The following is a 25,466-nucleotide window of genomic DNA, read 5'->3' on the forward strand; positions in this document are numbered from 1 at the left end:
AATAAACATTCTTCAATGACCCTTTACATCACATTGAGCTTAACAAAGAACCTCTTCTTATGAAGAACCTTTGTTGGCTTATATAGTTGGGCATACGCTCATAGTCACCCATCATTCATTCTTAATCAGTGAAAGCAAGATATTGAAAGTAAGACAGATGTTTCTGAGAGAAACTCACTTGTTTTTCCATTCTCAGACATTCTCTGGCCATCACCCTCCGCGTAAACAGGAATTAAGGTCACGGTGTAAAGCGTGTCGGACTGAAGTCCTCTCAGAACTGTGTTGGTGGTGGTTCCTGAGACCTGCTCCTGTTGCCATTAAAGATCATACATTATAAGTTCTGTTTAAACCTTGCAAATCACTTCCACTGCAAATCAATATTTGTGATTGATCTGAACATTAACTTATAGTTTACTCTTTAGTTGGTTCTAGATTTCCTACCAGTCCTACCATGCTTTCGGCACCGCCTGACGCAGGAACGTAGATGACCTGATACTCCTTCACTTTTCCTTCTGCCGGCTCCCAACGAACATTCAGCGTTGTCATGGTGGGGTTCAAAACCTGCAGGTTTCTCACTCCTCCTAAGGCTTCTACAGGAACACAACGCACAGTGTTAAATAATGTCATCTCATTTTCATTGCATAACATCTCGAATGATCTGACAAATCTCCAGATGTGAGCAAAAAACCTAGATGTTTTATGCAATGCATCCTCCCTAAATGAGTTTATCATTGTTTTTGCTTCCCAATTTGAGTCATAAAATACTTCAGGATGTTGAAATGATTGTCTTGGAGCCCCTTACTTGTTTTTCCTTGGCCGGAAATATCTTTACTTTCTCCGGTGCGATAGATGGCAGCCACGGTTACGGAATAAGGGGTATCAGGGGTCAGCTTCTGAAGAATGATGCTGTTCTTCTTTCCACCAACTTGAGCCTGATTGGGAAAGACATCAGGTAGTCAGACATTTTTTGGTGTTCATTGGTTTCCATGAAATGAGAACATCACAAATTTACTGGTGCAACAGTAAAACAGCAAGAAATAGTATTTGCAACCCAGTTTGCTTCCATAGTCAGGAATTTCCTAATAAAAAAGGTTATTTAGCCTGTTAGCATTCCACTGCTAAAGGGTTGATGAGAAATAAATTAAGCCTAAGTAACTAGTTATAAAAAAAATTACACACACTTAAACACAATTATTATAAAAATGTTTTTATAAAAATAAAAATAAAACTCTTGGATAAAATATTTCACATGGACAAGGTTACTTTAACAAAAAATGTACACTAGTTTTTGTGTGACCAGCAGTAAGCATCATCCTGCATTAAAAACAAAACTGGTGAAAGTGCCAGTGCCATTGTTCAGTTCTAATACAGTTACAGCTAGTAAATGTTTGCTGGGCTTTTCATCTCAAGTGACAACATGAAATATATAACAGTAATGGGTATACTATCATTGAGGTCTACAGAACAAACATGTTGTGATAGTTCACATCAGATATGTCTGTTAGTAATGACTTCCTGTCATAACGTTCCCATTTGGTTGCTGTAATGATTAACACACAGGACTTGAACTTCCTTAAAACATATTCTGAAACTAGTCATTATCATTGAAAGATTACCCATGTCTTGCTTCAAAACATCTCAGTGGTGGGGGATTGGGGACAGCTGAACTTACAGACAATGGTTTTCCACCCGCAAGGGGTTGGTAGGTGATTTTGTAGTTCTGGACGGGGCCTGGCGCATGGTCCCATTTCACGGTTAGAGATGTAGTGGTGGCATTGAAAACCTGGAGGTTTTGTGGTGGTCCAGTGGGCACTGGGAGCAGATACAAAGGTCAATCAGCAAAGTCTGGCTTTGGAACTGTAGCTAAAACTATTATGGATGGGAATCATGAGGAATTTAACAATTCTGGTTCTGGTTCCTCTTGATGAATCCAGTTCCTTAACAGTTCTTTTAGGGTTTTTGAGGAAATTCCAAAAATGCGGAATAGTAGATTGAACAGAAACTGCTATTTTGGCATGGAATTCTAATGTTTATTTTATTGTTAAAGCACTATTTATTACAACAAAACTTCATATGTTCACCCATTTGTCCAAATAAATGACGAAGCATTCAGTTATTAGATCAACAACAAATTAAACATATACCCAATAACTCACAAGTTTGAGGTTAATCGATTGTGAGTCTTTTTGACTGATTCATTAAAAAGAACCGAACCAAAGACCATAAAAATCCTTCAATTTTATATATATATATATATATATATATATATATATATATATTATCTCTCTTTTTTTGGAATTGGTTATTGATTCCCATCCCAAGTCATTAGTTTGGTTACATGAGCAACATGGGTGGTCCTGAAAGGAGGATGGAGACACATGGGTTTTTGGGACGTAGAAATGGTCATTTGCAACAAAAACAATGCAGTCGGGCATGTTTTGCATGCACGTTTATGACTGACAGTAGATGACAATGATGACAAAATGATGGTGATGAAATGGCAATGATGAATGATGATTGACAAATGATGGTGGATGAGTTTCTGGTGAAACATAAAAATGCACATGCAGTTCGTATCTTCCTGTTTTTATCATCCTCATTAGCATTTATATTAACAATCACATTTGATCTTTTTGGAATCAACATACCGGGTGTAATGACCCTTGACACTAGAAAAGGATAAACAACACATTGTATTGTCAACAGCTATAACATATTTTAATTAAAGAACAACAAAATTATAAATATATGTATTATTTTCTGTGTCACAGCCATGATATGTCTCCATCAAACTAATTATTAGGAAATAGTTTGACATTTTTAATCTATAAATGTCCATTAAATGCAATCTTGCTGAAAAAAAGAAACTATTAATTAATAACAAGACATTACTGACTGGAAATTTTTGAACAGTAGTGTGTTTGACATATTTTTGCATATAAAAGTTTTGGCAAGAAAAAAACTGATTTGTTAAGACAAAATAAGTTTTTAATTTCTTCATACATAAACTGCCATTTACTCAGATTTGTAGGCTGATTCTGTCCCAGTACTCAAGAGTCTAAAATAGATAAAAAGTGTTTGTCTCACATGTGCGTTGGCTCCCCATCAGATCCTCGCTCTCCGACTCATCGGGGTAGATGGCTGTGACCATGACATCATACATTGTGTCTGGGTCTAAATTTGTCAAAACGTGGCTCGTCTCTTCACGACTCATGATTTCCTACAAAGATAAATTCCAGTGAGGCTCAGATATTATTTAAGAGAGTTTGTTACATTTGTAATGAAAATGTAATTTGATGTTGCTTTAAAATCAATGGTACATTCTTAAAAATACAGGTTCTGTTTTGCCATCAATGGGTCAATGAAGAACCTGCAACATCCAGGAACGTTTCCATTGTTGTTTTTAGTGGAAAAAAAAAAAAGTTATTTTAAGTTCTTTAAAAAAAGTTATTTTAATTGTTATTTTTCACTAAAAAGGTTCTTTGGGAATGCAAAAAAAGGTTCTATGGAATCACTGTAAAAAAAAAAAACTTTCGGAACCTTTATTTTTAAGGGTGAGGGTTGCATTTCCCAATACGTACGTATTTGAAGTTTTTCTCGCCCTGCTTTGTCCAACCGATGCGGTACAGTTCGACGTCTGGTGCTCCATGCTCCCATGTGGCCCTGAATGAAGTCTGATCCACCTCAGAAAACACCAAGTTCTTGGGCGCAGGGACCACACCTGAATGTCAACAGAGAAGGTATGTGGCATATAGAAACTGGTCTGAACAGGGGGACTGTGAACCATTTGAACTGACAAGTTGGAGCAAGCAAACATATTCCTGTGTAAAAGGAAAAGGTTTGCTTGTCAGCGGACTTGCAGATCAGATGGGACTGATAAAGGATTTTACCCTTGGGACTGATAAAGTAAAGTCATGAACACGTGGCTTGGGTAAGGGTGGCGTCACACATGGCAGTCATTATCCAGACGGACAGTTCGAAAGACCTGCTGAAATTGCAGGTCTTGTAACCAGTAATTCACATAGTTCAACACCAACATAGCAAACAAAACCCAGCAGCCGTGAAGTAATTGCCGCTGCCAAACCAACATCATCGGTCATTTGGTGTCATCTTGAAGATCAGTGAGGATTATAAGCTCACCAGTCATTGCGTTGTTAAGCATGGGATTTCCTGGACCCTCATCGTAGACGGCAGTGACGGCAACATCATACTCCGTCTGAGAGCGGAGGCTGGTGAGAACCAGAGTGGTGATGTCACCGTTGACCTCAACCTGTCAAACACCAACGTCAACATTAACATTAACACATATCAAGGGAAAATGGATAACAGATGCTTCTGACAAGCCAACTTGCCTGGACTCCATTCGTTGCACACGGACTTTAATCTGTGTTGGTGCAACAGAGTGAAAACTGGGTGTTTTTTATTCTTTTTTTGACAGAACTTTTAAACAAGGACACTACCAAACTAAACTTTCTGAAGGAATTTTCCTGTGTAAACTCAATGTTATTATTCAAAAATCTTGTGGATGATGCTATGATTTCTTAGTGTATTCTTAGTTGTCTTGTTCTTAGTGGTCACGGTAACACTTTAGAATAAGGTTCCATTAGTTAATGTTAGTTAACTACTTTCGTTAACATGAACTAAGCAAGAACAATCCTTCTAAAGCATTTATAAGTCTTAGTTCATGTTAATTTCAACATTTACTAATGCATTATTTAAATCAAAAGTTGTGCTTGTTAACATTAGTTAATGCACTGTGAATTACCATGAACTAACAATGAATAACTGTATTTTCATTAACTAACATTAACGAAGATGAATAAATACAGTAATAAATGTATTATACATTGTTTGTTCATGTTAATTAATACATTAACTAACATTAACTAATGGAACCTTATTCTAAAGTGTTACCGTGGTCACTTATTGGCTCAAGTCTTTGATGTGCTGTGTCTGATTACATTAAACCCTCAAGTGATCTTACTATTCTGAATCCTTAAATTACATTTCTCCCAAATCTTTGTCACCTTAGTCCGTTGAAAGTTGCCTTGACAAGAAACAAATCATATCATACTTTTAATATTTATAATACCTAATTTACATGATTAACAGTGTGCCTTTGTTCTTAACCCCAACCCTAACCCCAAATTAACAATTCAGCAAATGACTTATTTTGGTAATTTAATTTGTTTTTAGGGCGAAACTGTAACTAAGGACTTTTTGCAATGCATACAGTAACAAAACTTAAGGGAAAACTTAAGGAGTTAAAGGGATATACATAAGAAACCTTTAGTGGACCCTTTAGGAACTAAGAGTTTGCTTAACCTTTTAACTTAAGAGCTATTTCTTAACCTAAGGGCTTTTTCCCTTGTTATTTTTTATTACACTCCAGAGTCAAAGTCTGATCACTTGATAAAGTAACAACACATCTTTCCTAAACAGGGCACATCATTTGATGAATCATGTACGTCATACTTAAATGCCCAACTATAATAAACAGCAATAGCAATGTTTTGCCTTGTATGGCTCCAAAGATGGATTCAGAGTTCGGCTCAGTGAATCCGGTCATTTTAACCTCATTCCAGAGTACGTCTAAGAATAGATAAACAATGGTCTGCATCCAATCAACAACTTTGCTTGGACGTGACCTTTCGGAACTCCTCAAATAGTTCCACTGGTTCATCTCAGTAGATCTTCAAAGATAAAAGACTCCTTTTGGAAAAAATGGCAGTATTTTGGAAATATCCATAAAAGCATTGCTGCAGAGAGACATGGAGGCATGGGAAAAGTCAAATCCCTGCCATCTAACCAGGGTCAGTTCATGATTACCTCACAGTGAGGTAAATATGAGGTCTTGGTCCTAGCTAATGAACCATGTGTAAGCAAAACCTTCTCTACAATAACCTCTGACCAAAAGCTAAAGTTTCTCTATCCTAATCTACTGCTTGAGTCTTCTTTAATCTCACATTCCTTACAAATAGCTCACGTTATTTCTCAACTTTAAACTATCCATCATAGAAAAAAGTCCATTAAACCGCGATTACAATTATTTGACATTTAAATGGTAATATTTGGTATGTTTAGGGCATAAATAAAATCTCTTCTGCTCACCAAAGTTGTATTTCTTGGATCAAAAATATAATAAAAACAGTAACATTGTGAAACATATTTAACTGATCATTGGAATAAATTACATTTTGCATATATTCAAATAGAAAACAAAGCTGAAAACAAACAGAAAACAAAGCAGTATTCTCAGCATCATTCCTCCAGTCTTCAGTTTCACATGATCCTTCAGAAATCAGTATAATATACTGATTTGCTGCTCAAGAAACATTTATTATTAATATTAATACTGAAAACAGTTGTGCTGCTTAATTTTTTATTTTTTTTCAGGATTCTTTGATAAATTGAGAAGAACAGAACAGAAAATAATAGCATTTCTTTGAAATCGATTTTGTAACATCATAAATGACTTTAGTTTACTTTTGATCACTTAAAAGCATTCTTGGTGAATAAAGAAAGTATTGATTTCTTTCAAAAAACTTGACTAGCAATGTATGTTCAAGAACTGTTTTTTATTATTATTAATTATAATAATTTTTTAAAATCAACAAATGATTCATGGGACATTTTAGAGATGTGTAATTTAGAGTTTTGATTACTAAATCATATTAAATCTTAGATTCTTTTTTGATCACCTCTTTCAGATCTCCATCCTCTCGCTTGTAGGTGATGATGTACTTCCTGACGTTCCCAGGAGCTGCATCCCAGGTGAGACGCATGGCGCTGTGAGTCACTTCTGAGATTCTCAGCTCACCCGCTGGAGGCAGAGGCACTAGGAGAGAGACAGATGCATTTGATTTCTAAAAAAACATATATTACATATTAACAATAACAGAATTAAACCATGTAAAAATAAAGTGAAGACTAGCGTACGAGTGACTCCTCTGTCGATGAGTGGTTCGCTGGCCGCCTCTTCATGTAGGGCGAACAGGGAGATCGAATACGCAGTGTTTGGAAGCAGCTGCAATAGCTGGACATCATTCACATCTGCAGCTACTCGCATCTGCAGGAGGGAGGGATGTTAAAAGGATGGACATTAGCAAAGCAATGGCCCAGCGAGACAAGACTTGTTATGAGGAGCACCTGGCATAAACACACTCGTGTTTGTTAAGGTATGTCTCCTCCAGACTAAATCAGATCAGACTGATCTCCTGGGATGATGGTTGTGACTTTCCCTAACAATAAAAATTGTTTTTGCCAAAAGCTTGTGTGTCGGGCTAGTCTGCATTTTGTAGACCCGCTAAAGAAAGATTTTATTGCTCAGAGTTCGCTCTTTCACTGCTCAGTAGACCAAAAGGAGTTTTAGGTTAAGGCTAATCTAATATTCAACTTAGTCTCACATGTCTCCTAAAATAAAAATTAGTTGACATACAGTACAAGAAGAGTAAAAATCTACAATGGATGTGAATAGCAGATCAGATCATTTGGTTTGAAAGGAATCTGATGAGGAATGCTTGATACTGATTGATACTGACTGCAGACATCAGCATTTATCTTCGAAACTCTGAGCAAAGTTTAAGCACTTTTCTGAAACTCCAGAGGAGTTTCCTTTATTACATATTGGAGAAAAAAAAAACCTTGTTAACTAAATTTTATTTTAGTTTAATTGTATTTTTATTAAATGAAAAGGTTAGCTATACTTAAATGAAACAAAAAAACTAAATTCAAAAATGTAAAAATAATAAAAATGTAAATAAAGCTGATATTTAATAAATATTAGGCAAAAGAAATAAATCTTAAATGAAAATTAGAACTTAATTAATAAAAAAAATATTAAAGCTCAATAGAAATATTTTTTAAATACTAATAAAAAAGCTAATAATACATTTACTTAAATTTAAATGAAAGTTAATCAATCAAAATAATAATATATACTGTACTGTAATATACAATGTACTCTAAAATAAATAACACTATTTAAAACTTCTAAATAATACTACATTAATGTTGTTTGTCACATTATGGAATTAAAATAATATTTAATATCCTATAGGCCTGTACAGCATTGTAAAAGAGTTGCTCCCTTCCTAGACCTTCTGGCTCTGCTAAGGGAGCTGCTGGCACAAGAGGGTTTACTTTGCCTTGAGCTTTAATAAAGCAGAGGTGGAAATTTTGAGAGATCGTCTGGAGGCTGTTCTGGAAGACGTCAGTGCGACATGCACTCACCTCCATCTTTCCAGAGGGCACGCTGGCGTTGATGGTGTTGTAGTTCAGCAAGTACCCGCTGGCTCCACTCACTAACTCCCATCTGACCCGCATGGACGTCATGGCCTCGTCGTACACTATCATGCTGGTGACAGCAGGTAGGGGCACTGTGGAAATCCAAAAGAAGGAAACTGATTTATCTAAAATACAGCTGACAAAGAATAATAAAACGTTGTGATTTTTTCATCAGCGTTCACACTTTGGTCAAACATGAGCATTAAATGACCATAAAGCTAAAGCCACAGTGACCACAGCAGATTATTGCATCCAAGCGGCTCATGACAAAACGATAAGGCTCTCTTTACGATGGGATAAGGCCTTGTAATGTTGATCATAAACATTATAGTGAGAAATGTAAAAACGACAAACTATGAAGTTAGAATAGCCAATAAAGATGTTCTGTTTTCTTTAAATCTGTAAAAATGATTCAAGTTCACTTCGTCTGTCTATTAGACCAAACCTAAGCTGTTGATGAGGGACTACTTTCGTATTTGCAATGTGGAAACCAGCATTAAATCTCTATGTTATAGGAGCTGCAGTATATATCTTTGAAAATATTTATATTTTCTCTGCTCCAAACAATACGTAGCTGCCTACCTAGACACATTTTCAGACATCACTATTTAAGACTTGGATGTCTTGTTCAGGCCAAATTCACTGCATCTGTCTTTTATGGAAAAGGCATTGACAAGCTTCGTCATTCAATAGTGGGTGGAAAATGCAGCCAGTTTCAATTATAAATAAAACAATATTTAGTTAAGGAAATGAAAGTGGTGTTCTGAACGGGGTATAAAATTAAATTTTCGGTTAGAATGTAGCTAATAAGGGTTTGAAATATAGCTAGGTATGCAAAGAAGCAGCTCCAGTTTCCAGTGGTTGAGGTAAAGATATGTTTATGTAGTGGGTTTCATCAGACAGAGACTGAACAGAAGAAGGACGAGTGCAAAAAAACTTACACGTGGTTTCGGTTCCTTTCAAAGGCTCGCTGCTCTCCTCACCGATCACTCCATAGACCCTGACAATATACTCGGTCATGGGGTTCAAGTTGACCAGGACAACTGTGTTTTCTTCGCCATCAGCGAACATCTGTAAAACATCATCAGGGAGAGGTGATTATCTGCTGAGAGGGGTATTACACGAGATGGAGGGGTGAAACGTGGCCATCTGAAATCATCTCTGTGAAGTTGCAGGTTCTAAGAGGTCAGAATTCAGTGCGGGAACACGCAGCGCATGTTGTGTGATTTATGGGATCCAGTTCACCCCACACTGATACATGATACTTTTAAGCCATATGAACACAGCATATACATTAAAATAAAATATGACAAGCTGCATAGCTCTGAATGAACATTATATGAAAGCTGTCCTGTCCTATAGAAGTTATTAAGGTACGTAGAGATGTGGAAATTAAATGTCAAATGTTACTCTTCATCAAACTTTACTTTTACGGTGAACATGCAAAGGGCACAATAATAAATAAATGATACCCACATATAACTAGACAGCATTTTAAGGCATCATAGATGTAATCCCAGCGCATAATTTAAATAGTAATATTAATGCTTTTTAAGGCAACTTGTTTTTGCCAATTTTGAAGGCAACATTGTGAAAAATAAATCCCTGAAGCACTGCAACAAGCTTAACATAAAAATACACGCCAGACAAATTAAGTGAAATGCAGATTATACTTAAATACTTATTGAAAACTGTTGATCAAAAAATGACAACTAATTTTTAAATATTTTATATAACTACTATATATATATTTAAGCTTTTTATGGTATTGTGTCATTGACTTGGCAACATGCTAATGTCAAACTTTACCAGAATCAGTGTGAGCCAGCTACAGTCACTAAACAATCAACGCCTTGTTGTTTCTTCATAACATGCCTCAATGTTGCTTTTTTCAAAACCTTCACCCTCTCTGTTCCTTGGAATGAGCAGCCAACCTCCACCCAAACCAAATAAGAGATTTTTGACGTTATGCTCCTTATGCAGGCAGCAGGAACCAGAAGGCAGTTAAATTGTAAAGTTATGCGCGGGATGCGAGAGTCTGTAAGTTAATAAATGAGTCTGTGAAATCTGTGAAGTGTGCATGCATTATGATTCAAACAGGAGCCGGATATATGTGTTTTTAATGCTCACCACTTCAGTCGTTCCTCCAGCAGCGGGGACATACTCGATACGAAACCTCTCCACTGGCTCGTCGGGTGGCATCCAGGTAGCACGGAAGGAGTAATGCGTGACCTCAGAAGTCACCAGGTCAGTGGGCGTCCCTGGGCCACCGCCTGGTTCATAGAAAGCAATGGGAAAATATGAGCAGTGGTGTCAAATGGCTTTCAAACCAGTTTACAGTTCGACTATAAATCTTCCTCAGGCCTATTAGCTTCTTGCAAAAGGTTAAATGGGTTATATATCACAAGCTTCATGGTTCTGTAAATCACTGTTATCCCCCAAGGAGGATTGGAGTGCAACCTACAGTTTTTCCTCGCAGTCTTTTCAGCAAGATTATTAATAAAAAAAGAACAAAGAACCGTCTGGGAAAACACGAGTGCAAATCAAAAATGGATGGCAAGAGTTCAAGCAATTTAGCTGAGCCAAACTTTGGGAGCTTTGGGAGCTCTTTGGTTTTTTCATTCTAGTCTGTAGAACAGATCCTTGGCAGATTTGTTTAGATTCATAGACCGTTTTGCATTCAAAGCATGCACTAGTCAAGTGCGTGACTGTACCTGGGCCTTTAACACTATTACAGAGGTTGACAGTGAGGTCGTCCACGATGTCCAACAAGAAGGAGAAGTCGTTGACATTGTACATGTGGATTTCATCAGGGTCGGAGGCAATGGATCGCAACTCATTTTCATCAGCATTTTTCACACCTAGGAGTCAAGAGAAGAGCATTATTGAAAGATCTCAGTAAGTTCAGCCGGGTCAACAAGATGTACATTAAACTATAATCTTGCCAAATGAAAAGTAGAGCTCTGGGTCGAGTGTCTCTTATTAGCATGCAGACTTTCATTTTCAATTGAGACTGAACTGACAGAATGCCAACAATGTAAAGAAGAAAAGTACTTACCGATGGCATAGAGCTCAATGTCTGAGTCACGCAGTTTCTGAGAATTCACTACAATCTCATCCTGAGATTTTCCGTCGGTAATAAGGACACCAATTTTACGAGAATCGGGTCTCATACCCACATTTGGTTTGAAGTTGTTCTGGAGGATGTAGTTCAAGGCCATACCTTTGGAAACACAAGAAGCAGGTTGGTTTCATCGGACGGCATCTACAGTCACAGTTTTTCAATAGTTTTAATGTGGATTGAGCTTCAGATGATTCCTATAATACATGACTCGAAACAAGCAAATCACGTCTCTGTCTCTGATTGGTGTAGATTTCTCTGCAGAATCATGGGTAATGTAGTCTTTCACCAGGAATTCTGCTGTTAAACATGATTATTTAACAAATAAGTTAAAATTATGCAGGCTGACAGCTTCAACAAAAGCATTTACCATCAATTTGCAACCTGATACCACACAGTAAGTCTATCTTTAAAGGTTTATAAGCCATTGCTAAAAAACTTCCCCAATGGGGCTTTTTACTTATATAACTCAACTGTTGCAGGAACTTTTAGTTTTTTCTTTAATTAAAAAAAATCCTTTTGGTACCACGAGTGACATTAGTGACACAAATCACAATGAAATGTTGTTTTGAGAATTCAGAGTCGGCAAATACCCGTCATTGTGTTTCCGCCTTTGTAGGGTAAGTTGGCCACAGCTTCCTGCAGGGATTCACGGGTGGCGTGGGCATTCAAATGCCACTCGGTTTTGGGATCCCCGCTGTACTGAGCCAAACCTGTGAGAGAAGCACACACCTTTATGATGCAAGTGAGAAAATGACTGGTAATAACTCAATATGGCGCCCTAGCATAAAGCTCACATCTGGAGTCCAGACGCATGAATAGACCTTCAATATATCTGAAAAGATTAAGTAAATAGAAGCACAAGAGACTTGCCGATTTGAACCTTGTCGGGTCCAATGTCAAAGACGCCCACCATTCGACCGATAAAAGACCGGATGGTTTTGAAGTTCAAACGGCCGATACTCCAGGATCCATCAACCAGCAATACAATATCAGCCTTGGCTGTGGTTACACACTGTTTTTCTGTAAGTAAAACACCAGCAAGAAACACCAAGAAGAGCTTAGTTGTGATGGTTTCATTGTTGATGGAAGGCAGAGTTCAACAGGAGAGCGATGAGAACAGACGTGTACACATGCTCACAGCAAATAAAAAGCACATTAACACTGCAATAACTCAAAAGCATCACACATTTAGAGAACACTTTTATTTCTTGTTGATTTCTTAAAGCTACAGACTCTTTCCATTCAATTTCTAGTTTTCTTCTTTGAATCTTCAGTCTTGCGTTGCATCCAAATCCATTTTTGCATCTGGCCCTGGAAGCCATTTTCCTGGATTTGTTACTGCTTCTGCTCTAAAGAGAAAAGAAGCAGCCCTTTGTGATGTATGAAATACGAGCTTCTTCTCTTTTGCGAATTCCACCTCCGTAGCACTTCAGATACCTATTGAATGTGAGAGGAGCCCCAAAACTGAGGCTTGAGCACTGGTAATCTCTCTGGACACATGGTCTGCAAGTGAAAAATAGCTTGTGAAATGTATTTATTTACAAGCATGCCCATAAAATAATTAGACATAATAAAGAGTGTGGTGGAACTGGTTTCTTGCAGATAAAATCAGGTGCGAGCAGACTGTAGCTGGTTTTAGCTGGTCCAGGATGGTAATTGATCAATCGTTGTAAACGAAAAAGTCTTTGTCAAACTGATTAGATTTAGAAGACTGGATACTAGAACTAAATAATAAATATAACTATATATATATAAAAAAAAAAATACATTAAATAAAATGGAAAACATGGTGTTTGCAAAAAAACAAATTTAAAATAGAAAAATGATTTACAAATGTTTAAAAGCCACCATAAGCTGTTATAACCTGTTATACCACTGTTAGTTTAATCCGCTACATAACACTTTCCTAATCTTGTGCTATTCAGTGGCCTTCTCTCTCTCTTCTGTGAAATAGTGCAGAACTGAAAACAGAGCTTTTTTTTGTTTTCTATGAACTCATGTCATGGTGCTAAAAAGAGGGAGGAAAAAACAGGCAAACTCTCATACACAAGATATGTTGCCAGATGAGATGAAAGTACTGATTATGACATGGTGAAATAAATTATTGTGTGAGATATGAGATATAATAAAAAGCTGCGTTATTTTGATGAAATTAGTTTTTTCTTTGAATGTTTCATTTCCTGATGAATCACATAATAATGTAACAAGTATTTAGGAACTATTTGGACTTTAGAACCCTAGAGTCATCCAGCTTGACCAGATCACTGGTTTGGGCTAGTTAGCAGTCAGGTCCTGCTGATACACGTGAAAACAGTGGCCTCGCGTGACCTTTCACAACTAATCGCATCATCCTCCCTGCATCTGCTGCTTAACTCCTCACTGCTGCACGACTAACCTCTGGAAAGTCTTTGATGTTAGGATTACGCTCAACAGTGGCGAAGCCAGGATGCTTTTATAGGGGTGGCCAGGGAAGGGCCAGCAACCGGTCTGGGATGGCACAGAAATCTTCATTATTTTATATAAAAAATGTGTTTGACTATAATGTAGGCGTAATGGGCTATTTTAGTGCCTTAAACACAACTGAGTTCAATTAATTTCTACTTAACTGAATTGAGATTGCAATTTGCGACTTTTGAGATCAAGTAACACTGGGTGAATATGACAATTTTTGTATTATTCCTCACCTCCAGGTATTTTAATAAAGGGGCTCACTTTAGCTTTATTCTTCATTCCGCTTCTCAAAACTCGTAAATGCTTGCTCTCCAACATTAATCATGGATGAGGCGTGCAATGATAAAAAAATGTGAAAAAGGCCAGAAATCAACATAACAGTAGAATTTGTTTCTTTGCATTTAAATGGTTTAATTTTTGCATATTTTATAGTATAAGTGCACTGTGCTCACAATTAATTGTGCATTAAATTACTGATAAAAAAATACAAATCAACTTATGTCTGATATTGTGACCTTGAATTGCAGGATAGGCTATATTTTATTTGAACATGCATTTGAGAGATGTGGTTTGCTGCTTATACACGCACAGTTTGCAGCTTTAATCGTCTTTTCTGTGATTTCATGACTTAGCTGTAGACATCTTCAAGACAAAAAGACTTTAAACAGCCCTTTAATCACAGAGCAGATAAATAAGTCAAAGCCTGTTTTTGTGTTATAGTTACTTAAATCTAGGCTGTCACACTATATTTCACACACTGGTTGGCCCAAAATATAACATTAGCTCTACTGAACACACACATCTGCAAATAAACACCCTCAGTCTTCAGTCCAGAAAATAGCTTTTCATATTTCATAGCAGTCGATTCAGTTCCCCTCTGGAATTCTTGTTTCCCCTCGGGTTGCAAGGTCTGTAATAAACCCAACCAAATAGTTTATCAAACATTGCCCCAAAGTAGCCTAAATTGTGCCAGCTGCAAATACACCAAACACAACTGGATGTAAGGTAAGCAAAAAGGGACAAATCTCTTACTACACTGCAGCATAGTAAAATGATTCTCACACTCCAGTTAATGTTCTATTATTATTTTTCTTCATCTTGCAGTTGTTCCTTTGTTTTTGTCTTATGTCCGAGTTTTTGCAGTTTAATTTTTCCATTGCAAATTAGTGTAATCTGTGAAAAAACATTTTTTCATAGTTAAGTGAGTATGATACACCAACACTTTATAATAACAAAAAGTCAGTGCTTGTCAAGAAACTATACTTAACTGACTTAAAGCAACTAGCACATGGACAATGACCTGTTTTCTAATTTCAGTTTATATAGGCATATTCCTTCAATTAGGCCAAAAGAACCTCATTTCAGGTTATTTGTTTAGATTTTAACAATACAGCTATTTCAATAGATGGCCAACTTAATCACATCTCCTCAGAAAGCAATGTAAAGTTTAGAAATAATAAAATTAAGAATAATTTTCGAGTTGTAAAACCCCTCGTCTTACAACTATTTTCAAGTTTAGGATTTAGGATGGTATTTTGAACCATTTGATTGCCGTACATGCAGTCTCGCTTCTTGCGCTCGCTAGTTCTGATCGTACTAGGCAACTGAACTGAGATGATGACATCACTGAATCAAAGATGAACTGCCTTTAACTGTCATTTTGCATTATTGACACACTGTTTTCCTAATTAATGTTGTTCAGTTGCTTTGACGCAATTCTTTTTGTTAAAAGCGCTATATAAATAAAGGTGACTTGACTATGTTTGCGTAAAGGGAAACAGACATTTCGAGGGGAACAGATCGACTGCTGCTAACCTTCAATGCTTAACTTAGTTTGCAGGCTACTAAGCTAGCCAGTGCAGTGTAGTTCGACTTTAAGCTGCTACTTAATGCTAGATACCTTTTTCCTATACATTTAGAGAGAACTACGATATAACTAAACATTGATTTACCATACATCTCAATCGACAGCGTTTTTGTCGTTGCTACTCTGTGTGTGACTGTCCTCCTGTGTTTCACGGACCAGCAGCAGTAGGTGCAGCGCGCGCGCTCCTCTCATGGGTCACCTGACCTGCATGGCCAAACGTCCGCTGAGCAGAAATCAGCTCTCATCAGTCTCCGTACAACCGTTACGGTGTTAGTTAAAAATGTAAAACTGTCCCTTAATCAGTGGATCAGCTGTCATCATTGATTGACAGCATTTCTCCTTTCTTGTGTTGACGAACTTGACCAACTAGCTATCAGATCTGGGGTGGCCACAGGCCCCGGGCCACCCCCTAGAATCGCCATTGACGCTCAAGTCTTAAAACTGCCTTACGATAGATGCCAGAATCAAACTCGGGTGAAATGTGCTGCCAAAGATTCGGAGCCCCCAATCTAGATCTATCTATCTATCTATCTATCTATCTATCTATCTATCTATCTATCTATCTATCTATCTATCTATATAAATGCAAAAATAAATATTAATAATTCATATAATTATTAATAATTTATATTTTTCACTTTTCATTATTTTTGATAGCTTTTTGAGTTTGAAAGTAATAATTGTCATCATTTTATATACTTAATATCTATGTGTTTTATATTTATCATGCACTTATTTATTAAAACATATCATTCTATTATTTCTAATATTTGTACTGCACTAATAAATCTATTTAGACTCCCTTATTCAATTCTGCTTTTTAGAATTTTTTTTGTATTTTTTTGTCTTAACCGTAACACCTGACTTGTTTTTTGGGTTACTTTTAAACTCTTTTATTTCTCAACAGAAAGTGCATGGTAAAAACATTCATATGTGATGTTACAGCATGCATGATGTGCTGAGATTATACCAGAGAAATCAACAAGATTAGATTCAGGTGCATCAGAGAGGGTGGTCTTCTCCTCCCCTGCCAACGGCACACTTTCACCTCCATCAAACATGCCAAAAACTGCAACGGAGTATTTAGTTCCAGCTCTGTGAATGAAGGACAAAACTGAAACCATATGTGTCACCCAAAATCAAGAAACTACGATTAGCATCTTTATGTGAAGAGAAACATCTGAAGTTGATGCTAAACATTACCTGAGTTCCTCTAGAACAACTGTGTTGTCGTAAGGCCCGACTAGATATTCTCCCAGATCAATATCATCACCACTGGGATGGAAAGTGACTTTGTACCCTTGTACATCACCAGGAGCGGGATCCCAGGATACACGGAAACTGGTTTTGGATGGTTCAGAGGTCTTTAGGTTTCTTGGGGCTTTAAATCGTGACACTGTAGGATGAAGAATAACAGATATCAGCATTTGCTAATTTAATCACTAGATTTAACATTTTCAGTGTCAGTAATGTGACTAAGATGCTTTGGGAGGTTTTCAGGACCTTGCTATGCAGTTGCAAAGGTGTTTAGGATGCTCTTTAGCACATTGTCTTGCAGTTACTAGAGTAGTTGTTCAGTGGACCCAACCAAAAGTCTGAATAGTGTGATATTCTGGTTAAGACACGGCTCCGGTCCTTCTTCCAATTTAAGTCTGTGTTTTTTTCCTGTTTTTTCATTCAAGGTGAAAATCTTAAGTTTGATCATAATTAAGAATACTTAAATAACAATTAATGCATGTAGCAAAACCTATTTAGGAGGAGTTATGCACTGAAGTTGAACATGTTAATGGTAGTGCTTTGTTCCAATCCATAATACTGCACCAAAAAATGTATATACTGTGTTGTTTTACATTACAAATATCTAAACATTCTTAAATAAAGAAACTTTTACTTGCTAAAGCAAATAGACCTAAGATACTAAGTCTTATTTTCTGAAAAATGATAAAAAATTTAGTGAGTTCTTGATTAGAACAAGAAAAAATAGCAGGCAAATTTTCTGTAATTTTCTGACCCTATTGACAGTTTTAGTTTTTCTTGTTTTAAGCTTAAACTCGTTTAATCTTAATACATTCTTTACAGAAAACAACAAAACAACTTCATATCTTCAGTCATTTTGCTTCGCAAGTAAATGTATCTTGAGGAATCTTTAGATATTTGGACTAAAAAACAAGAAAATACTGAAGACAAAAATACTGAAGAACATATTTGATTTATTTTTTTGCTGAAAAACTTATCAAAAGGAAAAGTTTTTTGTTTAAAACGAGAAAAAAACTGCCAATAGTGTCAGAAAAGTGATCTTTTTTCACCCACTGGAAGATAATTTTCTTTTTTTTAAGCACAAACTCACTTAACTAATATAAAGATATTTTTCAGATATCTTAAGTCTTTTCACTTCTCAACTAATTTAACCTTGATTAAAGAACTTACAGATTTTTGTACTCAAACAAGACCAGAACACTTTGGATGAGCATCATTTTTTGCAGTGTACTCTAAGTGGTGATGTGTGCCTGTGTCTGCACGTATCTGTGATTCATGGGCTTTGAATTATTGGCAAACGTACGTGTGGTTCCTACTCCTTGCCTTGCTTTTCCTTCTCCTCGTTTGTAAATGGGAAGCACTTTGATGTTGTAAGTGGTCAGGGGCTGCAGTTTCCTCAACACGGTGGTGGTGACGTTAGCGGGGATCTTCATCGTCATCTCTTTACCGCCGACTTCAGGGACGTACGTGAGCCTGTAGCTGACCACGGGGCCTGGAGCGGCATTCCATGTCACACGCATGGTGCGTTCAGTTTCATCAGACACCAGTACAGCCTTAGCAGACGCAGATGCTACAAATGGATGAACACAAGAAACTTTAACTAAATTGCTCAACGGCCTGGATAAATCTAAAGCTGACAAGTGAAATTAAAAGAGACAAGCTGGGATAGTCAGAGGTCAATGTGAAACCACAAGCAAGCCAAAAGGAAGCAACATTTTCCTTCTTCCAATGCTCTCTCAATCTCTACACTGGTGTTATGTTTCCACGAGTTTGTACGATTTAGGTTGGGCAGTGAAAATGCATCCCAATCGACATACGGCTCATATTATGGGCAGGCTTGCACACATGCAACCCTTTAAATCTGCTCTTTCCTGCAGCGATGTTCACTGCACGCGTGCTGCGATCACCTCACTTTTTCCACGCAGAGGCAAGTGACTACTGCACAGAAACTTAAAACTTACTGTACTCGCCAAGATTCGGTGCCAAAAGCAAAACCGCAACTTGGAATAGTCACGCTAACATTAAATAATTTTAAACAAAGGTCAATCATCCTTTTCCATTCTTTTCCTTCGATTGATGCACTTTAAATGGCTATGCCTGAGGTATTGGCATGCATGTCCTGTCACTTCTGTATTACCTTTTTCTTTAATGAAAGATGCTAGATTTATAGATAAAACCATAATTCTGATCCAACCCAACCCAGCCTAGCCTCCAGCTTCCTTTAACAAGCCAATCATCCCAAATTATTTTATATTTCATGAGTTCAATACACTATTAAATCTTCCAAACTTGAGTTTTACAGTCATTACAAGAAATTACTTGGCAACTTTTCACAAAAAAGTGCATTCTATATAGTATGACTGTGTGAGGTGTGAATGTAATGTGGACATACTACATCCGTCATGTTGTCTTTGTCATGTGACCTGCTATTCACAAATCCTCTCCCATGGCCTCAGAGGATAGTAAAGTGTCCATCAGTACATCAGTATTGTAAATATGGATAATATGGCAGTGAAGTATGCAATTTCACATGAAGCCTACTGTATGTTTTGTTATTGCAACAAAATTGGAAATTAAACACAATGTAATGTTTTACTATGAAACATGCAGTGCATCAAACTAAATTGCAGCCTTAAAAGCCATATTATTTAAATGAATTGTGCATCCCTATTTAATTATTTTATGATTTGATGAGTTATTAGCTTTAATCCGCTCATGCACTCCCACGATTCCTTCTCACACATCTGATTTAGAGAATACGGGGTTACTACAATAACAAAATAACAACTACATCAGGTTTACGTACCATCGGTGGTCTCCTCTCCCACAAGTGGTTCTCCATCGCCTCTGTCGTACGATGCAAACACAGACACCTGGTAGCGTGTTTCAGGAGTGAGGTTCTCCAACAGCGAGCTGGTCACATCCCCGCTCACCATGTTCTCCCCAGACTCCTCAGAGAACAGAGACCTCCATTGAACACGATAGTGCCTCACCCTTCCTGGAGCGGCCGTCCATGATGCCATGAAGCTGGTGTCTGTTACATCACTGGTTATCAAGTCTCTCGGTGAACCCACTTCTGCAGGGAACACACAAAACTGACTTTAACAAACACAAATCATGGGATGAAATTCAGAAATGGTGCTGGTGTGATTAAGTGAAAGCTCAGGAGCAAAGTTGAAAGTTGCATTGGATAAATTGTCTATTTACTTACTCTGCACAAAGCAAGATAAAGATTTCATTCCAAGCTGTATTTTAGCAGAATCACCCTGGGCCATAATCTGATATATCTCTAGAAGCAGATGGACTATTTCTCATGATGTCTCTGGTGTCATTGGTGCAGGTGTGTCAGGACTGCAATGAGCACTAAATTCATTCAGGTGAAACTACACTTAACAGCTCGTCATAAAGTCCACAGCCAACACACACACCTCTTACAAAACCCACTACAGTCCCAAAAGTATTCTGTCATGCAGATAAACTTCACAAACTCACATTTTTTACAACATATTATGAAATACTTTTACTCAAATGACGTGACAGTGTCTCAGGAAGATTGATGTACCATCAGATATAAAGTATGAGCTTCAGGCATTTTTTAGTAAAGTAAAGATAGACTGAAGATTCAGATTGTTTCTGTATATGTCTGTTCAAATATGTCTGTTTTATAATTTTAAAACTATATTATATTTTAGCTTTTATTTATATTTTCCATATAATAAATGTTAGTTTAGTTTTAGTTTAGCACATTAAAAATGTGTTTTAACACAAGGTTATTATAGTTATCTAAAAGTAAAATTAAAACCATAAAATCTACTTAAAAAAAAGAATTACTTAAATTTTACTATTACATTTTTATTTAAATTAATTATTAATTATTAAATTTTATTTCAGTAAATGTTTATTTTATTTCAAGTAAGAATCTTTTTTGATGATTTTAGTTTTAGGAAACTATAATATCCTTGTTTTGGAGCTTGACAGCCCTTGATCACCTTGAAAGTCACACAGGTTTGGAAATGACATGAGGGTCTGAATACAATGTTCATTATTGGGAAAACCAAAAAATAAGAATGCTAGTACACATGAGAAATAATAAATACACTCACAGCAGGATTCTGAGACTTTGGAGTAAATGCTTATCAGCCTGCTTTTTTTTCCAAAACAAGGCAGATCCCCACAAAACCACCATTAAGCACCCTCCTCAGATGTCTGATACTTTCTCAAAAACCTAGTCGTTCTTCTTTCTCTCAGTCCTCACTATTTTCACAAATTGGTAACAGTGCACCTTGTTGAATCATTCGACTTCTAACATCTTTGCTCAACATGCGACTTTCATATGACTTTCTCTGCAGTCCAACAGCAGGATTTCATTTGACTCTGTCTTTAAAAGAGACTTGAAATTCAAATGATCTTTTATATCATGCAATTCCATTCAAAAAGCCAGCATCCCGTGCTGCTCTGAAATCCAAAGCTGAGACACACCAAACACATGCACTACATTTCTGCAGTGTTTTTGAACTTTAACCTCATGTCAATCACTGGAAAAGCACAGGTGCTGAGAGAGCTTTTGGTTGTCCCCTTCATCTGTGCTTTATGCTCATCACTAAGGTCAAAGGTCGGACACCTAGGGCAGCTTGAATGCATTAGTCAGTTTGACAGATGGCAAACAGGAATACCCAGGTGCTGGAGAACAAAGTCACCTTTTGGCCCATTTGTTTCTAGCTGATTGAGTCTTTATTTTAAATGACCATCTGTTGCATTGCTCAACTGTAATTCGCGGTGGAAAAAAGCATCTGCCAAATGAATAAATGTAAATGATCTGTATGTAACACTATAGTGTCCTGCTATGTATTCTGTCGCCCTTCAACTGGCCAGGTGCTACTCTAATGAGAATATAATACAAATAAGATCCCTTTGGAAATAATCTAATCTAAAGTACAAGGCAGGTAATGCATGCCACATGTGCACGCCTTTGAGTTTACATTATGATAACTCCTCACGTCTCTTCATTCCTCTTTGTGTATGAGCAGATGGAAACCCTTTTGATTCATTTTTCAATCTTCTGTGAGATGGTGAAACAAAACAGCTGATTTGAGTTTGATGGTTTTCACTCAGTGATGTCACAGACACATTTTTAGAGCAATGGATTCAGCAGATACAAGACAAGTCATTTTGCACGTCACTTCAATTATCCTGAAGAGCTTTTCTAAAAGACATTTTATTTCAACGAGTTATTGTAGAACTACAATGGGTTGCAAATCCCTTTCCCCTTTTGACTTTAAAATAAAACAATTCTTTAGTTCAATGCATCTTAAAAACAACAAAAATAACATTTAAGTAAGAAATATGAGAACTATTATAGCGCCACATAGCATTTCCCTTTTTTATACTGAATCTCTCAAGGCATTCTCAGTGATTTGCTGGAAAGCTCTACAGATGGACATGCTAGGTCATAAACTGGACCAGAGCCCGGTCAACACAGACCTGCATCAGATTGGGGAAGGAAGGGAAATCCTTCATGCTCCTCTTTATGCAGATCCTCTTGAGGATGCAAAGGAAGGAACGGAGATGTCTGGGTGACTGCTCTACTCTTTGCTTCAGAGCTGCATAGCTCCTATCTGCTTTAAAGAGCTTCATTCAGTCCATCTCCCACTAACCAGATCTCAATGGATGGACGGAGGAACAATCTTCAATATCAGTCCAATGTCAGTCAGATTTTGATAACAGGACTTCTGCATGCTACACAAACCACTACATGGTCCACAGAGGAGAACAACCCAGGCCAAATCTCTAACCTACCAAAAACAAACTCAGGTATTTTCATTTAAAATTACTCACCCTCATGTTTTTCCAAACTCATATTTCTCGCCACAACAGACAAAAAAAGCACCACTTAGGCAATATATCGAAAAGTCTTCAGATGCTTATCTGTTTCTGCTTATCTCTTCCATATTTATGACCATCAGCTGGGCAATGGCAGTGAATACAAAAACAATTGAGCAAACATACCAAGAAAAACTGTTAATCATTTTATTTGAGCCATACCAGGTCCTCATGACTGAAACAGATTAAGAGTTATAGCTTCAGAACACATTTGTGGTCTCTACACGTCTTCATTTAGGAGTACTACTGACAGCCCAGAGCACTTATTTCATGCTCAATGATGACATAATTTAGATTTCTGGGTAAACTATCACCTTAACAGGTTTTCCATCACTACTTCTGGGCTCTGATCTTTGGCCATCAAATCTGACACTGAAGGTTCAGTGACGTACATTACTGGAATTTAGTGATTTGAGAACATGGGCAAGCTTTTGTCTAGGTTATTTCATTGTCATTTGATCCTCTGAATCCCCCCAAAAACTTTGAACTGTTGATCTGGGCTGAATGAAAGAAGGAACAGTATAATCACTCGACTCTGTTCAACCTATTTGTAGACCCTTTCTGACAGGAGCCGAGGATGTTAAAAATGCCCCTAGTCTTTCCAAGGCTGCACTTTCTCAACTGATCCAAAGAAATGTACAGAACTCAAATCTTGCACTGCAATGCACTCACAGGGAGTTCAATAACTATTTCTGGGATTTATCCTCGGGTACTCAGAAGACTTAGTGCTAAATGCCATTTTGCACATGCATTTATCTGAAGTAGCACACAGAAGCCTGGGGTTAAAAGAAACTGTAACCGGAAATGATTTGGTTAGATCCCACCATATGTTCTCATTTACTAATGATCAGCAATTCAAATAAATGGGGACTGGCAAAAAGAAAAGTAGTACACATAATTTTCACTATATTCTTAGCTATCTTACATTATATTAGCTATGGTTCAGAATAATTTTTGTGTGATTTTTAACAGATCTTTCCTTTGATGGGATTGAACCAGCAAGCTTCCTGTTACAGTCCCTGAGCTTTCACCATTGCACCACACCACCCCTAAAATGGGTTATGTCCTCAAGATAACATTGCACATATTGTGTGTTTCTCAGAGGAGTGTTATGTACTGTAAGTGCATGCCCATACCTTCTAGTGTGGTTCCTGTGCCCTGCAGTGGCTCTCCTAACCCAGAGGAGTAGCGTGCTCTCACGGCCAGCTGGTATTCTGTGCCTGGCTGAAGATTCTTTAACAAGGTCGCTGTGGTGTCCCCCTTAACCGACACTTCCTTCATCTCACCACCTTCTGTTTGCTGGTAGAACACACGATACTGAGTGACTCTTCCTGGCGCAGCAGCCCAGGACAGCTGCATGGACGACACTGTCTCATCAGAAACACGCAGGTCTCTCGGCGAGCCACGTTCTATCAGATGTAAGAAGAGGAAGCAGTTAGAAACAAAGTAACTCTAATACTCCCTCCTTCAATGTAAGTCTAACGTTGCTTTTCAGATGTTTTATCATCTACCAGGTGAAAAGTCACAAGTCTGATAACTACACACTTCCTAAAAATGTTTACTTTTACTTACTAAGAAACTGATGAAATAGGAGTTAGAAAACTAATCTGTTGACTGGAACAGAGACAATGCAGAGATAAAACTCCATTTTAACACAGGCGTCAAAAGTCATGACCTTGGATTTATCCTTTGCCGATTACAACTTTGGACAGACTGCAGCTGCATCGCTGTAGGCCGCTCTTAAGACGCAGCTGGCTCATGCTTGGACACTAACTACTCTCAGACTTGATAAAGAACCCACAGGTTCTGCCTAACCAAACAGATATTTTTTTGCCAACTCAATGAAAGAAATTCTGGGAAAGGTCTCATTGAGTTTTTGTCAAAATCAACTTTGATTTTCCATTCACTTAGGGTGTTTGGCTGCTCAAAACTGTACACCAGTTTTCTGATATAAAAAAAAATCCTGGAAAATAACCAATGAAATTGAAAGAATGAGTGGGAATCCCTCTTAAACAAATCTAAATCCAGTTGACTGTGAGCATTTTACATTGACGTGCATAAATAAATTAAAACAAATCTGAACTAGCACTTTCTCAATTAAAATTCCAGTAAAAGGAATTCAGACTCATAATAATTTGGTATTATGCCTTCAAATTGATCAATCACCCTGGCTGGACATAGTATTTAGGAGAGGAAGTCTCTACATTGTTCCATTCACCTTCTTTGGTCGTTCCATTAATCTGCATCTGAGGCCCAATGCCTGATGGGTATTCGGCTGCCACAAAGACACGGTAGGTAGTAAGTGGGTAAAGTTGCTGCAAAACAATGGTTGTCTCAGGGCCAACTGTTGTAGTTTTTAGAAACGCGATATCCCCTCGGACCGAGAAGGATGGGCTATACATGAGTCCGTACCGCACCACTGAACCAGGAGCTGCCCCCCATGAGACACGGAAACTGCTGGTGGTCTCCTCGGACACCCTCAGGTTGTTCACAGATCCTTGTTCTGCACAAATTGAAAAATAAGAGTCACTTAAAGGTGCAACTTTTAAAGCAACAGTTATTCTAAAAGTCAACAGATACAATGGTCAGTATTAAAAAAAC

General features: G+C 37.4%; 1 protein-coding gene across 7 annotated transcripts in view; it reads right to left on the reverse strand.

Moving 5' to 3' along the window:
* The window catches only part of LOC127938406 (collagen alpha-1(XII) chain), a 70,064-nt gene that overhangs the window by 34,545 nt on the left and 10,053 nt on the right, over positions 1-25,466 (reverse strand). For 2 of the 7 annotated variants that reach the window (XM_052534994.1, XM_052534999.1), the window contains exons 12-34: positions 25,084-25,368; positions 24,002-24,274; positions 19,792-20,061; positions 18,289-18,555; positions 16,932-17,124; positions 16,699-16,823; positions 12,281-12,430; positions 12,001-12,120; positions 11,345-11,509; positions 11,001-11,147; positions 10,417-10,559; positions 9,228-9,357; positions 8,233-8,378; positions 6,940-7,069; positions 6,702-6,838; positions 4,141-4,270; positions 3,582-3,721; positions 3,088-3,220; positions 2,649-2,669; positions 1,673-1,812; positions 803-932; positions 442-590; positions 179-308 (exon numbers count right to left, since the gene is read on the reverse strand). In XM_052534994.1, coding sequence (XP_052390954.1) covers positions 179-308; positions 442-590; positions 803-932; positions 1,673-1,812; positions 2,649-2,669; positions 3,088-3,220; positions 3,582-3,721; positions 4,141-4,270; positions 6,702-6,838; positions 6,940-7,069; positions 8,233-8,378; positions 9,228-9,357; positions 10,417-10,559; positions 11,001-11,147; positions 11,345-11,509; positions 12,001-12,120; positions 12,281-12,430; positions 16,699-16,823; positions 16,932-17,124; positions 18,289-18,555; positions 19,792-20,061; positions 24,002-24,274; positions 25,084-25,368 — 3,654 coding nt within the window. The remainder of the gene's footprint in view (positions 1-178; positions 309-441; positions 591-802; positions 933-1,672; positions 1,813-2,648; positions 2,670-3,087; positions 3,221-3,581; positions 3,722-4,140; positions 4,271-6,701; positions 6,839-6,939; positions 7,070-8,232; positions 8,379-9,227; positions 9,358-10,416; positions 10,560-11,000; positions 11,148-11,344; positions 11,510-12,000; positions 12,121-12,280; positions 12,431-16,698; positions 16,824-16,931; positions 17,125-18,288; positions 18,556-19,791; positions 20,062-24,001; positions 24,275-25,083; positions 25,369-25,466) is intronic. The other 5 variants (XM_052534995.1, XM_052534997.1, XM_052534996.1 and 2 more) reach the window with 5 other exon arrangements.

This window comes from Carassius gibelio, chromosome A20 (assembly GCF_023724105.1).
Source record: "Carassius gibelio isolate Cgi1373 ecotype wild population from Czech Republic chromosome A20, carGib1.2-hapl.c, whole genome shotgun sequence".
NCBI lineage: Eukaryota > Metazoa > Chordata > Actinopteri > Cypriniformes > Cyprinidae > Carassius > Carassius gibelio.